Source organism: Drosophila melanogaster, chromosome X (genome assembly GCF_000001215.4).
Source record: "Drosophila melanogaster chromosome X".
NCBI lineage: Eukaryota > Metazoa > Arthropoda > Insecta > Diptera > Drosophilidae > Drosophila > Drosophila melanogaster.
In genome coordinates this window covers 4,938,409-4,956,943 of record NC_004354.4, presented here as the reverse complement: position 1 = coordinate 4,956,943, position 18,535 = coordinate 4,938,409, and the positions used below count along the sequence as shown (strand labels likewise).

The following is an 18,535-nucleotide window of genomic DNA, read 5'->3' as shown; positions in this document are numbered from 1 at the left end:
CTGGGAAATTTCAAAATCCCATCGAAATCGGATCACAATTAAAAAAGTATTTTATTTATTTACTATCCATCTGGTTAAGGAGAAAGCTCGTTTTTGCGCTTAAAACGCAGATCTCTTAAGATCAAGCATCAGTGTCTATCCATAATCATTGAGTAGCATTGTAGAATTTTATTATAACATAGTTAATTTATAATTTGCATTTTAATTTATAGAACTTCAACTAATACGTTCTGTATTTTTCATTTTTCAGGTGCTGCATCCCCGTTGGCTAGTTGAAATTTAAATTTAATTGATCTATACTTAATTTCACATGTTATTATATTAATAAATAATTATTATATAAAAATATATTATATTAAATGTACCATAGGTATATAGAAATCTATTAATAAACCACTTGGAATTTATTAAAACAAAATAATTAGTTTTTATTTGAAGAGCTTTGACTTGGCCTAAAAGTATGCAACAGTTTCGGTACACTTCTTAAGCTCTCCAAAAAGCTACTGTTTAACTCACAGAAAAGCATAGCATACTTTTGGGCTGCAGCATTTATTGACGTCAGCCTTTTGGAAAACAACCGTTAGGTGACCAACGAAACTGATCGCTGATCCACCTGCTGCCATTTCTGTTCGCCTGGTACTTGAAATGAAAAAAACACCAATTTGCTTCACATTTGAACGTCGCAACCAATTTTTTCGGCCAAAACTGCCAGTTTTGCCGACACTAAATACCAGGCAAACAGAAACACTAGAAGGTGTCCGTCGATTAATTTAAACATCAACGCCTAGAGATGGCCAATCTCGCTGTTTCGCCGGTCGTGTCACGAGCTTTGCACGATAGTCACGAAAGCTCCGGGCACTTATTTGAATCGCCCATCCCTAGCGTTCTTCACCTGCTGATCGATTCTGTTCGCCTGGTAGCCGAAAATCAAAAATCTCGCCATTCGCCAGGTTGTCGCCCCGCTGAAAGAAAAAACCAAAAACAACAACAACCCGCCCATGTCAATAAAACGCAACTTGTTCATGTTCTCAATATAAATTTATTGATCTTGTGTAGATGCACATCTAAAAAAAATACAATACAATACAATACAATATCATAAAATAAAATATAGTAAAATAAATGCTAATAACTTTAACTGCAGTGTACTGTACTGTACTGTACTGTACGGTACGGTACGGTACTAATGCTGCTTCGGACAGATCCGATGGAATCGCTTGGTTATTTCGAGACTTGATGGCCAACGGAAAGGGCAAATGGAAAGCTGCATGCAGTTAGAGCCAACATTTCGCTGACTAATCGTGGTCTAAAGTCTATCGATAAAACGTAACTAGGCTATATAAACTATATAATAAAATAATACACAATCGTTTAGAGTAATAGTCATAGTGGTAATGGTAAACATAGTATGGTCATAATATCGATCGACGCGCACACTAAGTGGTAACAAATGTACAAATCTATACACAACACGACAGAGCAAAGGGTAATATGTAAATAGTTTTTTTTTTTTTTTTTGTTTAGGTAGTTATACAGTAGGTACAGGGATACAGGTAGGTACAGATACAAAAATAGGTAGCAGATTGTTAAACCTGAAGCTTAAGTTTACGCTCTTGTTGGTTTGGTCTAGAGTTTGGCGGCATTACATTAAATAAGCGGGCTAGCTAGCTTAGCTCTATGGCAAACAGGCGGTACGGCGTACTCGCACACATGGCACAGGCCAAAAAGCGCATCCATTATCCCACGGATGAATCTGCCGACGATCCTCCGCAGAATATGGGCAACAAACTCAACTCATTTGACAGCAACTCCGAGTGCCACTTCGTAGACAAATCACATCCAGCACATCACAGGCAGATTTTACGTATAGTATATGTAAAAAAAAAAAAAATAACTATAGGTACTATATATCATATGTAGATGTTCCCGCAGCAAGCATCCTCAGATTCCCGTCTCAGCTATGCCTTCGTCATCTGGAAAAGTGCAAGGATAGTTTAGAAATCGCGCTGTGACACCAACGATGTTCGGGATGCGAGAACATACAACATGGACTAAAACAGGCCAGTGGGGGTTTTAAATTTGTCTTTTCGATGCAATATCTAATGTTTTGTTTTGTTTTTGTCTTTCAACCCATAACCGTGTTGATGTGTCAATGTTAGTTAGTTCACTTTCCAGTGCGGTTAGAATTTTGCGGTTTTTCTTTTTGTTTTTTGATTTTTAGTCGGGGGCAAAAGCGAGTTAAAGCAGTAATTTTGGATATGGAACATACAGTTTTGGGTCTGTGTTGTTTTGTGTTGTTTGTTATTTGTGGGTACAAACCTAAAAAGTTGACTTTTCTATCAATACCACCAGCCATCCTCATCGGCGACAGCCCCATCCTTGGCCACCTTCCCATCCCCATCCTCATCATCGTCATCTGAGTCTGTGTTGTCAGATTCGGTATCTGCATGGGACTGTGTGCCGGCGCAGATTCGTTCCTGCTCTTGCTTGGGTTTTTCTATCGCCTCCTGGAGAACCACATGCACGTCATGGGTGCTGCTGCTGCAGCTGGCCGATGACAAGGTGGCCGTCGTTTCATTGTTCAACGGCTGCTGGTCATCGTCGTCGTCGTCATCGTCTTCTTCGTCTTCTTCATCGTCATTGCTACCCTTTGGCTTAACTTCCGTGGCCAGCTGCAGCTGCTGCTGCTGCTGCTGCTCCTGATCCTCATCCTCATCCTTGTTGGTCATTAAATCCGCGTCCAGTTTCTCGGCCATGGCCAGAGAAGCTCGTATGGGCAAGGTTCCCATTTTCGTTTGTGGCTGGCGCTCTAAGTAAATTTTAGTCACTTTTTTGTGGGTTTTTTTTTTTTTTGCGGTGTTTTTGATCGGATTCGAGTTTTTCAATTTCAATTCGTTTGCAGGAGTAGAAGCATATGAAAATGTGTAGGTTAGGCGATTTTTTGTGTGATTTACAATCGTGTTTTAATTGTGTGATGGGTGTTTGTGAATGATTGTGAAAAGAAAGAAGAAAATAAATTATTGAACATTTTTGGTTAGTTACAATCTCAGATAAATTAATGTAGAACCTCTAGGTCAACCGCAGCCACAGAAACTCAATATTAAATAAAAAAAAATATGAAGCACCACCAAATTACAAATTATTATAGCCCGTTATCCAGATTGTGTGTTCAACTAGATACAGATTAAGTTAATCAATCAGCAAGTAATATTTATAAAACTTGATCCGCAAAGTGAGTGAAAATAGAGAAAAATCAGATAAAATGAGGGAGAATAGAACAGAATCTGAGTCTGGCCAAAGAAGAACAAATCCTCCAACTCACCTTCGTAGCCATCGTTGGCGTGCAGCTCGAGCGAATCGGCCAGCAGGTGCTCCTTGCCCTCCAGCACCGCCAGCAGACACTGATGGATGCACACATACTGCTGTTCCGTCTGCACCATAAAAACGCGCTCTGAAATCATCCAAAATCATTATGGACAATTGTCAAGGTGAAAAGAAGAAAATATCATTAATATCGCACCCTTTCGCATGGCAAACACGATGCCAAAAATGTCCACGTAGTCTGACTTGTGAATGTGCTGCAGGATGCGATCCAGGGCTATAAACGTGCCCGATCTGCCCACTCCAGCGCTGCAATGGACGATGATGGGACGCATATCTGTGCCGATGACATCGCGGAAGGCGCGCACAAAGCGAACCAGCGACTGCGGCGGCTCTGGAACCCCAAAGTCCGGCCATGTGGTGAAGTGAAAGTGACGCATTATACGCGATTCGCAGTTCTGCAAAACAAATGGGATGAAAAAAATGGACACGCAAAGCAATGGTAAATAACTCACCCTTGAGACCATAAACTCTGATATGCTCCAGTCGTGGTAGTGCGTGTCGATAATCAACTGCACCTTGATGTCCCCGTAGAACATGGCCACCCGATCCACGGGCCAGTACTGATCGCATTTCTCGCGACCCTTCTCAAAGCAGCGCGTCAGCATGACAATCGCCCTGGAGTTGCTCTCCCAGCACATCCGCCAGAATTCCTCGCGCGTCGAGTGCAACGGTCCCTGGGTGACGATAAACTCGCGCGGCGAATTGTGTCCCGGCATGTAGTTCGCATTAATATAATCCGAACCATCGTCGTCGTCCACTGGCTGGAGCTTAAAACGGGAATGGTCGTAGGGCAGGATATTGGTAAATCGGTTCTTGGGCCGATTGCAGGGCAGATTGGCAAAGCTGCAGGCCTGATCGCGGCCCACATGCTTCAGCTCTTCGAACTCCTCGCTGAAACGAAAGTCCGAATCGGCCGACATGATCCTGTAGTGCTCGGAGAAGTCTTTCACATGAACAGGTCGGTTGGGCGTGATATAGCCCTCGGGCAGGGCGGCCAGCTCGTCCTGCATGCGTGCCAACTTGGAGGCGCGACGAATCAGTTGGCAGCGGTGCTGACAGTACACCACCACAAGCACCATTGCCACCAGTAACACAGCCGAAACGGTAGCCGCCACTATGACGGTATCACTGCGTTCGGTGGTTATCGGTGAACTGTACACCGTGTCCGTGAACTTGTCCTCGTCCGTAAAGGCACGAATCTTAATCCTATAGGTGGTTCCAGCCCGCAGCGGACCATTGCAGTAGCCCGCCTGATGTTTATCGCAGTTCGCCGTTCCTATCGTAAAATGCTCTGCCTCCAGGCTGCTCTTTCTGCTGCCATTGCTGGTCAGGAATGGATTGTATGGCTCTATGGCTTGATAAGGCAGCCACACGGTATATGCCTGCACATCCTGCCAGCTGGGCATCTCCAGTCCGGAGGCATTTTTGCCCACATCCTCGGCTATGATTATCGTATAGGATCTTACCATGCCATGAGCGTTGGAGAAGTAACCCTGACGGAAACTAATCTCGATGGTGCTACTGGTCCTGCTCACTTCCAGTGGTGTTACACTTGGCTCCGGAACCGGAGGTGCTAGTATGGGCATTGTTTGGATGTGCTCCCGTTCGGCACCGTAGCCCAAAGCCGACTTGGCTTGTATTCGGAATATGTAATGATTGCCGGGTACCAAACCATCAATCTTTCCCTGGGTAGCATTCACCGGGAATTCGTAGCTTGATACATCCGCTGCATCGTCAGCATTTTGGCATGTAATGCGGAAGTAATCGATGGGTCCATGCTGTTCGGCGGGTTCCAGACTCCACTCGAAGGTAACCTCACCAGGCTGCACATCACTGGGCTGGAAGTAATCGACTTTTCCCGGCGGAGCGGTCAGCGTTTGGTAACTGGCCGAGATGGGAGCACTGCTGCGCATCAGGGTGCTGACGGAAACATCGGCGAAATCTGTGCCCTGGATGGAGCCCGATCGCACCACCACGGTGAATGTGTAATTGTGATACGGACGCAAGCCCTGCAGCGTAATCTCTGTATTCTTGGTCACATTCTGAAGCAGTTGTGGTGCCTCCTCGTCTGCACTTAGGTACTGCAGTTCAAAATCAGTATATTCGCCAGCAGGTGCTGTCCAATGCAGCGTTATCTCACGAGCAGCCACCTGGATGGCCTTCAAATCACTAATGGGCAGCGGATGCAGGCGATATAGCCGTTGAACCGGCAAACTGGCCACTCCGCCACTCACTGTCCACACGGTCACGTTATACAGCTTGCCAGGCGTCAGTCCCGAAAAGCTCAGCTTGCGTTCCGTATCGTTGGCCAGTTTTTCCTTGTCCTTGATCGTCGGATCGCCCATCGAAAAGCGATAGATATCGAAGCGAGTACTGTCCGCCGGCGTGGGTGTGTAACTAAGGGTAATGGTCTCATCCTGACCCTGTTCGTGCCCCGCATTGGCGATGAACACATCGGATTGAATCAGTGGCATGGTGCGGGTGGACAGATGGGTAGTCCCCGAACGAATGCCATTGGAACTGGCTTGAACCTCGAAACGATACTGGCGACCTGGCGACAAATCTTCAATGGGTATCCGAACGCTGGGAGAGCTTACTGAAAAATTTAGATGCAATCAGATTAGATGCAGAACTGTGCGCATCGGGTGGTATTAACTCACAATCCTCCAACTGCGTAACATTCTTGAACTCCACACGATCCTCCTCATCGGTGGGCCACCACTTGAGTGTGTAGAAATCCACATGACCATCGGGTCTCGGCCATTCCAGGGTGAGATTACGCGAATCCACCAATGGCACCACATTCGACACCGGTTGCGGTGGCATCGTCACATTCAGCTCGAGCGGATGGGGACTCTCGACGCCAAAGCTCACGGTGTTCACCTGCACCAGATACCGTTCGCCATAATGCATGTCCTTGATTCTCGCCTCGTTCTCGTGCAATCCGGATATCCGCTGCCAGGGCGAGGCATCCGTGCGGTATCGCACTACATATTCACTAAAGTCGCTGCCCTCCGGCGCCTGCCAATGAAGCACCACTAGATTCGTATGCACTGTCTGCAGGGTGAGATTCTGAGGCGGTTTGGGAACTGTCGTGGAATGGAGCAAATATTTAATTGGTTACGTGGTGTTTTCAAATACATTAAAGTATACATTGTAAACTAAACAGCTATCTAAATGGCAATTAAACTTGGGAAACACAAAATCAAAGGGTTATGCCACAACCAGTTTGACCGTCCACTAATTAGCGGCCATAAAGCTCAATAGAAGACCTTAAATTCATATTTAATGGGCGTCATATAACAATAACGCTGTCAAGTACAATCAAATTCTAGCACTGCAACAAAGTTGCAGTTAGTAAAATACTTACAAACTGCTTGGAAATAGGAGTGCGGTTCGCTTCGCACTCCGTGGCTAATGGCGTGCACCTTCACCTCATAACCGGATCCTGGGTGCAGGTAGTGTATCGTCAGACTTGTCTCATTGGTGGCCATTGTGCGCTCCTCGCGCGTTCCATTGCGCTGGTAGTGCACCTCATAGCGATCCTGGCGAGAGTTCACATCACTACGCCAGCTGAGCATGAGACCCTGATCGATGCTCCTCAATTCCTGAATAAGTGGCGCCGCCGGACGTGTGTAGCGCGTTATGTCGCTGGCATTGGAGGCCACACCCTTGGACAGGGCCTGCACGGCGATCAGATAGCGTCGTCCTGCCAGCAGCGAGTCCAGTGTGTACTCCGTAAGATTCGTGGTGATTTGGGATTCAGCGGCAACCGGAAACGGTGCCGGCACCTCGCTGGCATTCGTCTGCTCATGGTAGCTAACGTAGGTAAGGTATTTGTTATTTGTTATTTTGGTATTTAGTGTAACCAATCTTTTCAGCATTACTCACCTAATTCGATACGAGTCCTGTCGTCCCGTTTCCGCCGGTTCCCACGATATGTGCAGAGCATTGCTGCGATCGTCGAGGAATCCGCCCAGACTGCGAACTGGCCGTGGACGCAGAGTGACCTCTCCGCTGGCTGGCCACGAATTCACATTGTCCGCAATTGTCTTGACCACCACTTCGTACGTGCGACCTGGCTCCAAAATATCCGGATAGTCGAAATACACCGAATCGCCATTCGCTGCGCGTGGCACATTAAATATCCTACGCGACGTGGAGAGCATCACCTGGTAGGCATCGAATTCGCTGTAGGTTCGCGGCGGCTCCCATCTTACGCGAAAGGAACTCGATGTGGTATAGGCCTCGTCGAAGGTGACATTTAGCACGCGCTCCGGTACGGTTAAATATCTGGCTGTCGTTGGGACCGACGACGTTTCATCCTCGGAAACCGTCTGCACCGAGATATTGTACTCTCTGCCGGGAACGAGACCTTTGAATGCCGCCTGTGCCGGTCCCGGCGGTTCACCCTCCCGTTCCACATACAGTACACTCTGGATGGCGTCGTCCGGCGTTATGGATACCCTGTAGTGGGTATAGATTCCAGCCGGAAACGGTGGCTGCCACAGCACCAGGAGGGTCGTCTCATTCCGGAACCACACAATGAACTTCCCGGGCGTGTTGGGCTCTGCGCGGTTAGGGAAGATGCAGCGGGCAAAGAGGGATTTCGAGATGCAATGAGTCTTGGGTAAATGGGTAACTAAACTAACAGCTAAGGTGAGTCAATTAATTGGTGTGTGTTTTGGTTAGTCTACAATACATTTAAGGCAAAACAAAAAAAAAAAAACAAAAAAAAAAGTAAAATGAAAAGTTAAATTTGTTAATTGTACTCTAAATGATTTCAAAGGAACGATATACTATGCAAAGGATATGTACATATTTGAAATAAATAATAATACAACAAATACAAACATTTAGAATTTCGACGATTAAACATTGGGAGAAATAAAGACGCAATACGCCCGACACAGTGGTCCCCAAATCCTGAACCAATGGCGAGGAACAATCTACTAATCTATCTGATCTATCCAATCATTACAATTTTCACATCGAATTGGGCGCCACTGCTTAAAAGCGCTTCGAATGAAATACTAATCAACTGGCATGTCAACCGTTTATTAACGAAATAACAAACTAGTAAAACGCTTGGGAAATTAAGGATTTAGTTGGGTGTGTAAAGAGGGTTACCTTCGGGCTGCTGCTCAGACTTTCAGATTCCCGGCGCCTTGAGAGCAGTATTATGGATCAAGGTGAGACAAGTGGAATTAAACATATGTTAGTTAGTCATTGGCCCATCACCGGATTACGGCTTGCAGTTATTGTAGGTATACACGATTAACCGGATATGCGTATTTGCTGATGCACTAGAAGTTGCACCTGCGGTGCGGACTACGCGTTCCTGTCCTCTGTCCCGACTTACTTGTGGTAAAGTTGCGACTTGTGTAGGCCACCGATTCCTTGCCCTGGTAGACAGAGTACGCCTGAACCTGGTAGCTGCCCCCGGGTGTCAGTTCCTTGGCCGATAACTGCAACGTTTCGTTGCCTTCCAGCGAGTAGCTGCGCTCAAATGGCAGATCCGTGAGGCCCAGCACACGGATCCGAAATCCCGAGTAGCGACCCGATCCAGGCGGTCGCCACGTTATAAACGCACTCTTGCTGGACCGCAGCTGCACACTAAGATTGGCCGGCGGATCGGGAGCTATACCCAAAGCGAAACATTATCCATTAGTTAGTTAGCATAGAATCCAGCACTAAATGACCCACCTGTCGTTATGTTCACCGTCCACGTAAGCTGCTCCCGATGCGTGGAGTTTGTGTAGTACAGCCAAAAGTTGTACTCCGTGCCCGGCAGAGCCCTCGAGAACTTGATGTCCTTGCCAATATCACTGGCCGGAATCGTGGTGTTCGGCTCCGGGAAGCCAAAGGGCGGACTGTAGTCGATTCTGTAGAAGGCGTTGGCGTTGCTGCTCGCATTTGGTACATTTATCACTAGATCAGCGGCATTTGCGTGCTAAAAAAAAAAACAAAAAGAACGACGAGTAAATAACAATTTATCAACCACTATGAAGCGTCAACATAAACTCCAAACTTCTCCTATAAATATATATATATATATATATTAATTAGGTGCGAATCACATACAAATACAAGCCATAAAAGACCAAGTAACAAAAAAAAAAAAACCGTTCCAGTTGCGGTTAATAGCGTCTATAAATAATCTTAAAAACACTTTAATTAGAACTGAACAAATAAATCAAGTGCTAACCGCAACCATTACGCCCAACCAAGGTTTTTTGCTTGACACACAGTCAACGTAAATCTCAATACTGAAATGAAACAAATCACAAATCACTGCCGATGAATAAGCCAATGTGGTTCTAGACCAAGTCCTATTCACATTGGCACAACTCACATTTTTTGGGCGAGTGCAATTACAGCTGCAGTGAATTGAGGCATGCTAACGAGTCTGCCCGTAAATCCACAAGGGTATATTAATCGCGCCGTTCAGTCACTCTGTCCAGTCCTTACATCCCCAGTGCCCAACCTCCAAATTGACCTACATGCTAACATCGGTACAATTTCGCATTAATCAGCTAGATAACGCACTCGGCATATTGGCAAACGTATTGAGCGATAAGAGCGTGAATCTACCAGTTCATCTGCCTAATCATGAGTGTATCACTTTGCACAATGCCAACGAAAGTGATTCACGAGGGTTCCGTTTCGATGCCATTGAGTGAGTGCATCATCTCGTGGTGTGTTGTGCACCTATTGAAATTGGCATTGCATAAGGCTAGCCAGCTAGTCCACGAACCCACAACACCATGGATCACCATGTGTGCCCGGCCCCGACATCCAGTTATCATCAATGAGCGGCCTCCGTAATCCCAGAGTGGCCATCAACTGTGATGATGGGTTTTTCCACCGTTCCGTGCATTGTTGTTTCCAGCGAAATGCAGCAGGAAAAACACACACACACACACACACATCGTCATCTCCTCGCATTTCTATACCCTTTTGCGTACAGTTCGGATTACCCTTAGGTATGCGTATGCAAAAGGCAAATTCTATACATAAATATCTGTTTACGATACTTCGGGGATTGGCATTTCTTTGGCGTAAACCGTAGCACTTTGATCGCATTTCCTGTCTGGCCCATCGAAAGTATTTAGAAAAAACTGCGAATCTGATCGATTTCTTGGTGCCTTCGGGAATGTCCAGTGTTGGATTACGCATTCCGTTATCGTATCGTTTCGCAATCCTATTTCAGTGGATAATTGTTTAGATCCACTTGTGAGTGGGTGGGGTTAGTCTTTATGCAAAATTTATTCCGAGGAGCGTTCTTATATAGATTGCCACAATTCAGATGCTATAAGTGCGCAATTAATATCTATGGTGGCTGATAATTAGCAATTATTAGCCACATAAAGTGCAGTTTCGCCATAAAAAATATATAATGCAAAAATCAAATTAGCCGCTGGCGATCTATTTGTTGCTTATTGTTTGTTTTTTTTTTTTTTATTGTTTTTTGTCTCTGCCCGCAACTTGTTAATTTCCGATGGTCCGATCATCTGACGGCTGATATATAGTATGGCATATCCACATATATGAATGATAATGACGCTGATCACGTTTGCAACGTTATTCGGACATTAGGCAAATGCTGACGTCAGCAGCGCAACGGATACGAGATATCGAATTTCTGGGGCTACCCGAAAAAGTAGGAGATAATAATAAAAAAAAATATAAAAAAAATGTATAAAAAAAAAATAATGTGTAGGGAGTTGTAGATTCCGATCATGCTGGAAAACATTCGTAGTCCGGAAAATGGATTGAAAATTTGAAAAGGCAGCAGAGCTGAATGGTAGGAAAAACAGATTTTCCTACGCTCGAAGTGCATATGCAATTTGAATATGATTTCTTAATTCGATTTCAGCAGTGGGGCTGGGGCTGCTATTGCATGTCACATGCAATTGCAAACTAAAAAAAAAAAAAAAAGAGCAATAACAATGGCAAATTGCATGTGAAAACGGAAGTTAAAGTGGTTTTTAGGCAAATCGAGTCAAAAGCGATCAGCCGCCCATTTTTCACATTAATGGCCCCCCTTTTATCAGCGACACCTCTGATCACGCCCCCCCCCCCCCCAACCACTTTTTGTCCTTCAATTCGGCAAATGAATATGACCTTTAAGCCTAAATGATCATACTAATGGTCATAATTAGGATGATGGGCATGATTATGACAGTGATGGGACGGAAGCCAAAGATTAATCGTCATCCATATAAACTGAAACGATTTAGCTAATGTATGTAAGGTGTGTAGAAAACAAGCAAAAATTATATTTTAAATGTAAATTCAATAATAAGTTTAATTACTTGGTAGAGTGCTGCATTTGAACATAGGTTTCTCATCGAAAAACAAATATTTTATTACTGCAAACCATCGATAATTGTAGATTAACTATGGTCCATATCTTTTGTAACATGTTATCGATTTGAAATCAAATGATAAAGGCTTGGCTTGCATAAAATTATACCGCACCGACTAAATACTTCCTTTGTACATCGATTAGTCTTTGCATTGGTGCAATCGATTATTTCGATTTATTTGCACACACGATCGTTTCTTTAATCGACACTTACTTACATTTGGGTTAAGCCAATTTGATTGACAATTTAAGTTGGATTTTGTTTCATGTTGTTATTCGGACCTGCCTTTCACTTTTTTTCTGCTAAGCCACTGAGATTTTTTTTGGGAAAGTTGGGGATTAAACTATATGTAATTTAGAGTGCGTAATGAAATATCGATAGACAGCGTGTTCTAGTCTCGCCGCCCACAGGAATATTCCATTGAACTTTGAGTGGAACAAAGTGGCTCTTTGTTGAATCCTCATAATTGCTTAAATAAATTAAGCTCGCTTGTAATAGTTTTCCACTAAACTATTTGAACGAATGAATATGAAGCCAGTGCGAAAATATCGCATAAATCGAAATGAAACCGGGCGGCATAAAAAATAAATAAACGTAACGCAAATTGAAATCGCAAACGTGGAATGCGTGAGATCGAATTTAAGGCTTGTTTTTCTTGTGAATGTGCGATTTTTCGTCTTATTTTATTATTTATTTTCCTTTTGCTCCCAAGTATAAAACGCTGTAGGTTGTTTGCTAATTATTTTTATGTGCGCGCAAGAGAGATGGAGAGCTCGAAGGTAAAAAAGTAAAAATAAAATACAAATCCAATTCAAAACCAAAATCAAAATCAAAATCAAAAACCCAAACCAGTTAGGTGAGCCAAAAGCTTCTCTCGAATTTTGCTTCAATTTTTGTCGTGCGTTGTGTCTCCGTTTTTTAAACATTTATTTTTTACCTTTTTGTCGTACCCATATTTTTGTGTTCAATAAACAAATTGTCGTTTTATGTGGATACCCCCCTCTTCCATCCCCCCCACAATCCACCTGTAACTTTAACTTATTATGGTCTTCCAGCTAGCTGGTTATTTGTTGCTATTTCTTGCTATTTTGTTTTTGGCCTTTCTGTTCGGGTCGAGTTGGCCCAGTTTTTTGTGTTGGCCCCGCAATTAATATCAATTAATTAGTAGTAGTTGCTTTGTCAGAACACAGAGAAAGAGAGAATTCGGTACAGCGATTAACGAACGAAAATAATTGGAGATCAGCAATCAGCACAAAAAATTAGCCAGAAGTCATGGCGTCGCAAATGTGGCACGTATGTATGTATGTATGTACATATGTAAAGTCCCACTACGCGAATCAGAAAAGTGTTTAACAAAACAATAATTATATTGATAAATGGGCACTTAACCAGCGCCAGCGATGCAGCAACAAATTGTTATAGGTTTATATAAGTCAGTCAGTCAGTCAACCCAGCGCAAAGTGAAACCGGATAGGGCAAAGATAGCAATAAACTGGAGATAAATGACATGCTATAGCTGGAGTTTTGATCATAACCAAAATATAGAGTATAGAGTATAGCGTGCAGAGTATAGAGTATAGAGTGTGTTTCTAAAAAGCAACTGCTTTCGATTGCCAAACGGGCTAAGAGTTCAGCTGCCTCCAGTGGATAAATAATGATGTGGGACCCCAAGCATGTGATGTGGCTATTTTAAGAAGCCGTCAACTCCACCAACCCCCTCCATTGCCACCCCCCCCCACCAACACTCCCCCTCCCGATCCAACAACACTTCAATTGATGGGGTCTATAGTCAAGTGCAAATAGAGATTAACAAGCCATAAATGGATATGCATATATATATATATATATAGTATATGTATGTATTTATGTTTATTCTCCTCACCGATTCTCTGTTTGAGTTGTCACTTGGGCATGCGAAATTCGCTTCCTGTCTTATTTTATTTTCAATCTCCTGTCTTTGCCGGGAGAAAGCGGCAGATTCGCAGATTCTTCTACAAAAGTTCACTGTTCTCCTCAAAAGCCACGTGAAATTCCAGCATTCCAATGGGTGTGTGCTCCACTTGGCCCAACTCCACCCGCATGCCAATTAGTTGTAAGTATCTTTGTTTGGCCCACTCCAAATTGATTCTACTGCTGCCTCTGCAGCTGCCACATAAACAATGGCCAATAGGCACAAAACAATAAAGTGAACGGTGAACGGCAAACGGAGTGGAGGTGCCAACAATCAGGCAACAAAGAATAAAAAAAAAAAACCTAATAAAAAGAAGCACCCACAAGAAAGTGGACGAAGCAGTGGCATCTTGAGAGAATCCAGCTAGAAAGGAAAACTGAACAAGTGTAAAAAAAAAACACAATTTCCATTAATTGAGCGCAAGTTAATTTTACATCGATCCTAGCGCAATTGTAAACAAAGAAATGCCCATACAATTGTGTAGTTTTTCGACTCTAATTTCGCTGTTCTCGTGGTGCTTTGCTTAATTTCCCTCAACACATCACCACGCCCACTCCACCCCCCACCCCTTCAAAACCAAAAACCACTTGACACAGTTCCAATATTATCTGGAAAACAAAAAGGGGGGGCTTAATTGCCGGCACTTTGTACTCCATCTGCACGATTCTAATTGAGTTTACAGACTTCAGGCAACAATAGGATATACATAGGTATTAATTGTCTTTATTAAGCCAAAAGAAGTGCAAACGATTTGAGCATAACTAAATCCAAAATTACAGAGAGCATACAAATCAAATGAGGAATTTCGATTCAAACGATTTCAATCGAAATCAGTCAAATTTACACATTTTGTGGTTACGCCCCGCTCTCTTTTGGCCCGTAGTAAATAAACGAGTGACCGAAAACCTGGCTGATGTCATCGCCACTCTTCTTCGCTGGCATTTTTTTTTATTTTTTTTATAAACATTTTCGCATTTGTATGTTTGGGACGCTTAGTAATACGAATACTTTCGGCCAAGTTCCAAGTTCGGGCGATAAGCCGGCACGTAATGACCTGCGATCCGCAATCGCGGCAATGCCCAGATAAAATGAAAGCCAAAGTCACAGTGCCAGAAACACGTGAGTTATGAATATGAAGCATGTGGAAAGAAAAAAAAAAAACAAAACTAAGACGGCAGTGCATTCAAGTTATTGTGGCCAAAGAAACTGCGAAATCAGGGACAACTTTATTGTTGTTGTGATCATCTGAGATACAAAGAATACACAAACTGCAGCAGCAAAGATACAAGTTTTGCCATCTATTTATTAAGGCTTTGATTTCTATAGTTTTTTTTATTTTTTATTATTTCAAGCTTAGAAACAGTTTACGACTATGCTGGGCTATCTCGGGGAATCGCTCGATAAGCGTATTGAAATTTTTTCAGAGTGAGGAAGTTGCGATGGACAGCGTCATCAGAACCAACCTTGATTTTAACTTGCGTTCGCTTTTTAGTGTTTTCATCATTTTTTTTTTTTTTTTAACTTTTTACTTGTTGCGTTGCGATGGTTGGGATTTTGTTTTTATTGTCTTTCGTTTGCGCTGAAACAATGCGACAACAATGCAAAACGAAACGAAATGAAACGAGTTTTGTGAACGAGGTAAAAAAAAAAACTCAGGCAATAAAACAAGGAATAATCACGGGAATAAGCCCACAAATCACCCAACAAAATCAAATTTAATCACCGGATTCATCACCTGTGTGTGTCATTTCAAATTGACTTGGGCCTAAACTTCTAATTTGCGCTTCTAAATTGCCTTTAAAGATTTCGAGCTATGCAATCAATAGTTTGACTACCGAAGTTTGATCAGATAACAAGTAAACCTGGTTTGAAATATTGAACACATTAAATATTTGTATCTCACTATTCGATTTTATATGAAATCTGGATTTATCGTAATTTTAGTTCAATTTTAGTGAGCGGTTGAGCGAGTTCATATTAAAATAACATAACACCCAGCCAAAATCACAACTAGAACCGGCCAAACGAGTTCCTAAAACGCACTCAGCGAATCAAAAACCCAGTTAAGACATTTTCTGCCACTAAATGTGGAAAATAGTTGGCTTGTAATTTTCGAAAAAAAAAGAATCAATAAAAACAGAAAAAAACATTTCAAAATAATTAGCAAATTGTCTGTGTTGCTGGCCAATCTATGAAATCTGCATTGTAATTAGTTAAAATATGAATATTTTTGACAACCCTGCGCCATCCATTAGGAGTCCTCAGAATTTTCCCAACGAATTTCCCCCAAATCATAGAGGTAACTAACTTTGCGGGTTTACCTGTCGCTTTATCTTTATCACTATGTTTTGTTGTTGTTTCTTTTCCTTCATTTTTTTTTCTCACTCACCTGAGCCAAAAAAATTGTCAAAATGCCAACAACAAGCCACACGAAATGTTTTTGTTGTTGTTGTGAATTTTGGTAGTAGTGGTGGTGGTTGTGGCGTTGTTTTTGTAATTGCTGCCGCTTTCGTCCATGTGTTTGTATTTGTATTTGTTGCTGCTGATGATGTGCCCGTAATTGTTGTTGTTTTCGCGTGGCACAGTCCATTTTCAAGTACAGTAAAACCCAATGATGGTCGAAGGTTTCGCAGATTGCTGGTTTTACTTTTCAAGCGGGGATGGGCGGTGTTTTGCGCTTATTGTTTTACACATGTATGTACGTTTGTATTGCATATACATTTCTGTTGGCCGTTACATGGTCATTTGTTTGTATTGCACACGCATATTACGTTTCCTCTATTACTTAATTAATATTGCACTTGTATTGCACTCTCTGTAACGGGAAACGGGAGAGCAATGATGAGCGCGATCGAGAGCGAGAGCGGCAGATGTGGGCCCATTGTAATTGTTGTTTTCTAATACGATTTCCATTAACAATCGCCGGCTAATGCACGAAAAATGATTTATGTCCAAGCGAATTTGTAACGGCACATGCGTGCGGGAGAAGAAGAAGCAGAAGCGAAAGCTGCAGGTGAAGAGCAACACTGATCGTGGAGGGGGAAGCGGCTGGCTATGGAAATGTGAGCCACGCACAAGTACAAGTGCGTGTGCATGAGCGCTGCAAGTGTGTGATTTGATGCAGACACACATGCATACATAATCACACTCACACGCATTTGTGGCTGTAACGGCGCTTCACTACAAGTACAGTGGGCCCTCCCTGCTATTGAACACGCGAGCATGTAAATCTAACGAGATTTAGAAGTTAATATATGAAATGTAAATTCAATGCAAACATATAACGAATTTGGTTAATATGCCCGACAAAGTTTCGATTAGCGAGTCTTCACTGTGGCATTACAGTTTGCTACCGTTGTTATTGTTGCTGCATTACGAAATATCCAGCAATTAACAGACAATTGTTGTTGCCGCCGCTTTTTGCACTTCATATTTGCACTACCACTAGCTGAGCAGGTGTGTGTGTAGGTGTATGTGTAAATTACAGGTACTAGGGTAATATAAATTACAATAGTAGGCGGTTAATGGTGATTGCATTAAATGCTAATTGCACGCATTTACTTTTACTCCACCCTTGCTCTCCCACTCGCTCTCTCTGCCACACACACACTCGGACACACTGATGCAATGACTAAATGCGGCGGCGCAACGGCGTCGACGTTGGCAGCGACGGCATGGACGAAAAAAAAACTAATTCACTTGACTGTTGCTCTTTTTCTTCTGCTTCCTCTCCTCTCCACCCTCTTCATCCGCTTCTTCTTGTTTTCGTTGCACACCAATTTAAAACAAACTAGTCACGTTTCGTTTTAAGCGGAAAACATAAAAACAGAATATAAACTTCTGGCGCGTCGGCGCATTTGTTTAAAAAAAAAGAAGTCACAAACAAAAAATTTAGGCTTTAGTAACCGTTATTATGCAGAAAATAAACTGACACTTTTATTGACCGACAACTTGTTACTGACAAGAAAAAAAATAAGAAAAATTGGTTGCGAAAAGGAATCGGCCACGACAAATTGAAGCGAATGACTGCACGCACTTTTCACCACTGTTCATCAATGAATTTCCACATTTTCTGCCTTTTTGGACGACCGTCGCTTAACGAATGAATATAAATACAATACAAAGGCGTGACCGCCGCGCAGTGCTGCCGAAAAACAGAAAAAAAAACCCAAAAATACTGAATAAATACCACATATTTTACACAACACAGGGTCACTCATAATTTATTTAAAATTGTTAAATTTCTTAAAGAATATATTGTTAATATTATATGACATGTTTTGCTCATGTTTGACCAAATTTGATGTTTCGTTGATTCGGAAAGCGAAATTTAATTCATGCAGTTGATATTCAACAAGTATTCGTGCAGTCACACTTTGCAATTTCAAAAATTGCAATTTGGTAATTATTTCCAATGGTATTATTATAACTTTGTCATTTTTATTACTAGTCTTCTAATAGAAAATACAATTTATTTTATATATTGATATATTTAGTAAATAAAATAATATTTTGAGCACTTGTTAAAAATGTATCCATGTTTTCATAATAAACAGAACACACCAACTCAAACAAATTTGAAAATATCTAAAATTCGTTTATATTTGCAGAGAAGGAAATACCAGGTAATAAGTGAATTAAACTGTTTTTACTGAACTTTTTACAAAAATTTTATAATTATTTTTTTATTTTTTTTTAGATATGCAATATGAAAATTATATCAAGCAAGCTTAAGAAAGTTATATGAGCACCGGCACTCAAGGCTCACAGCTCGTAGAGTAAGTAGCTATCTTATGGTATTATTATATACAGGTTCATTTTTATTTGG

General features: G+C 42.3%; 1 protein-coding gene and 1 long non-coding RNA gene across 8 annotated transcripts in view; one reads left to right on the top strand and one right to left on the bottom strand.

The window, feature by feature from the left end:
• The window catches only part of lncRNA:CR44833 (long non-coding RNA:CR44833), a 107,223-nt gene extending 106,925 nt beyond the window's left edge, over positions 1–298 (top strand). Inside the window, exon 4 of the long non-coding RNA NR_123794.1 lies at positions 251–298. This is a non-coding gene — a long non-coding RNA (long non-coding RNA:CR44833). The remainder of the gene's footprint in view (positions 1–250) is intronic.
• A 729-nt stretch (positions 299–1,027) lies between these two features.
• Positions 1,028–17,816, bottom strand: Ptp4E (Protein tyrosine phosphatase 4E). 7 transcript variants are annotated; one of them, NM_001169198.2, is made up of 12 exons: positions 17,640–17,816; positions 16,097–16,522; positions 9,091–9,337; positions 8,747–9,025; positions 7,276–7,954; positions 6,755–7,203; positions 6,045–6,473; positions 3,837–5,980; positions 3,521–3,779; positions 3,323–3,451; positions 2,320–2,827; positions 1,028–1,973 (listed from the first exon to the last, which is right to left on the bottom strand). In NM_001169198.2, exons 2-11 carry the CDS (start codon positions 16,295–16,297, stop codon positions 2,340–2,342), a joined length of 5,304 nt encoding a protein of 1,767 aa, NP_001162669.1. In that variant the 5' UTR covers positions 16,298–16,522; positions 17,640–17,816; the 3' UTR covers positions 1,028–1,973; positions 2,320–2,339. The 7 variants fall into 7 exon arrangements, with proteins under 7 accessions (NP_001162669.1, NP_525076.2, NP_001162672.1 ...); NM_080337.3 differs by having other exon boundaries at positions 17,744–17,816; NM_001169201.2 differs by lacking the exon at positions 17,640–17,816 and adding an exon at positions 17,412–17,507.
• Positions 17,817–18,535: the final 719 nt, after the last annotated feature.

Excerpts from the sequence above, each read along its gene's own strand:
- Ptp4E (NM_001169198.2), bottom strand. The coding sequence starts at position 16,297 with ATGGACTGTGCCACGCGAAAACAACAACAATTACGGGCACATCATCAG. Across the intron at positions 7,955-8,746 it reads AAGTCGCAACTTTACCACAA|AGCCCAACACGCCCGGGAAG; the intron begins GTAAGTCGGGAC and ends CTAACCGCGCAG. Across the intron at positions 5,981-6,044 it reads TGTTACGCAGTTGGAGGATT|TAAGCTCTCCCAGCGTTCGG; the intron begins GTGAGTTAATAC and ends TAAATTTTTCAG.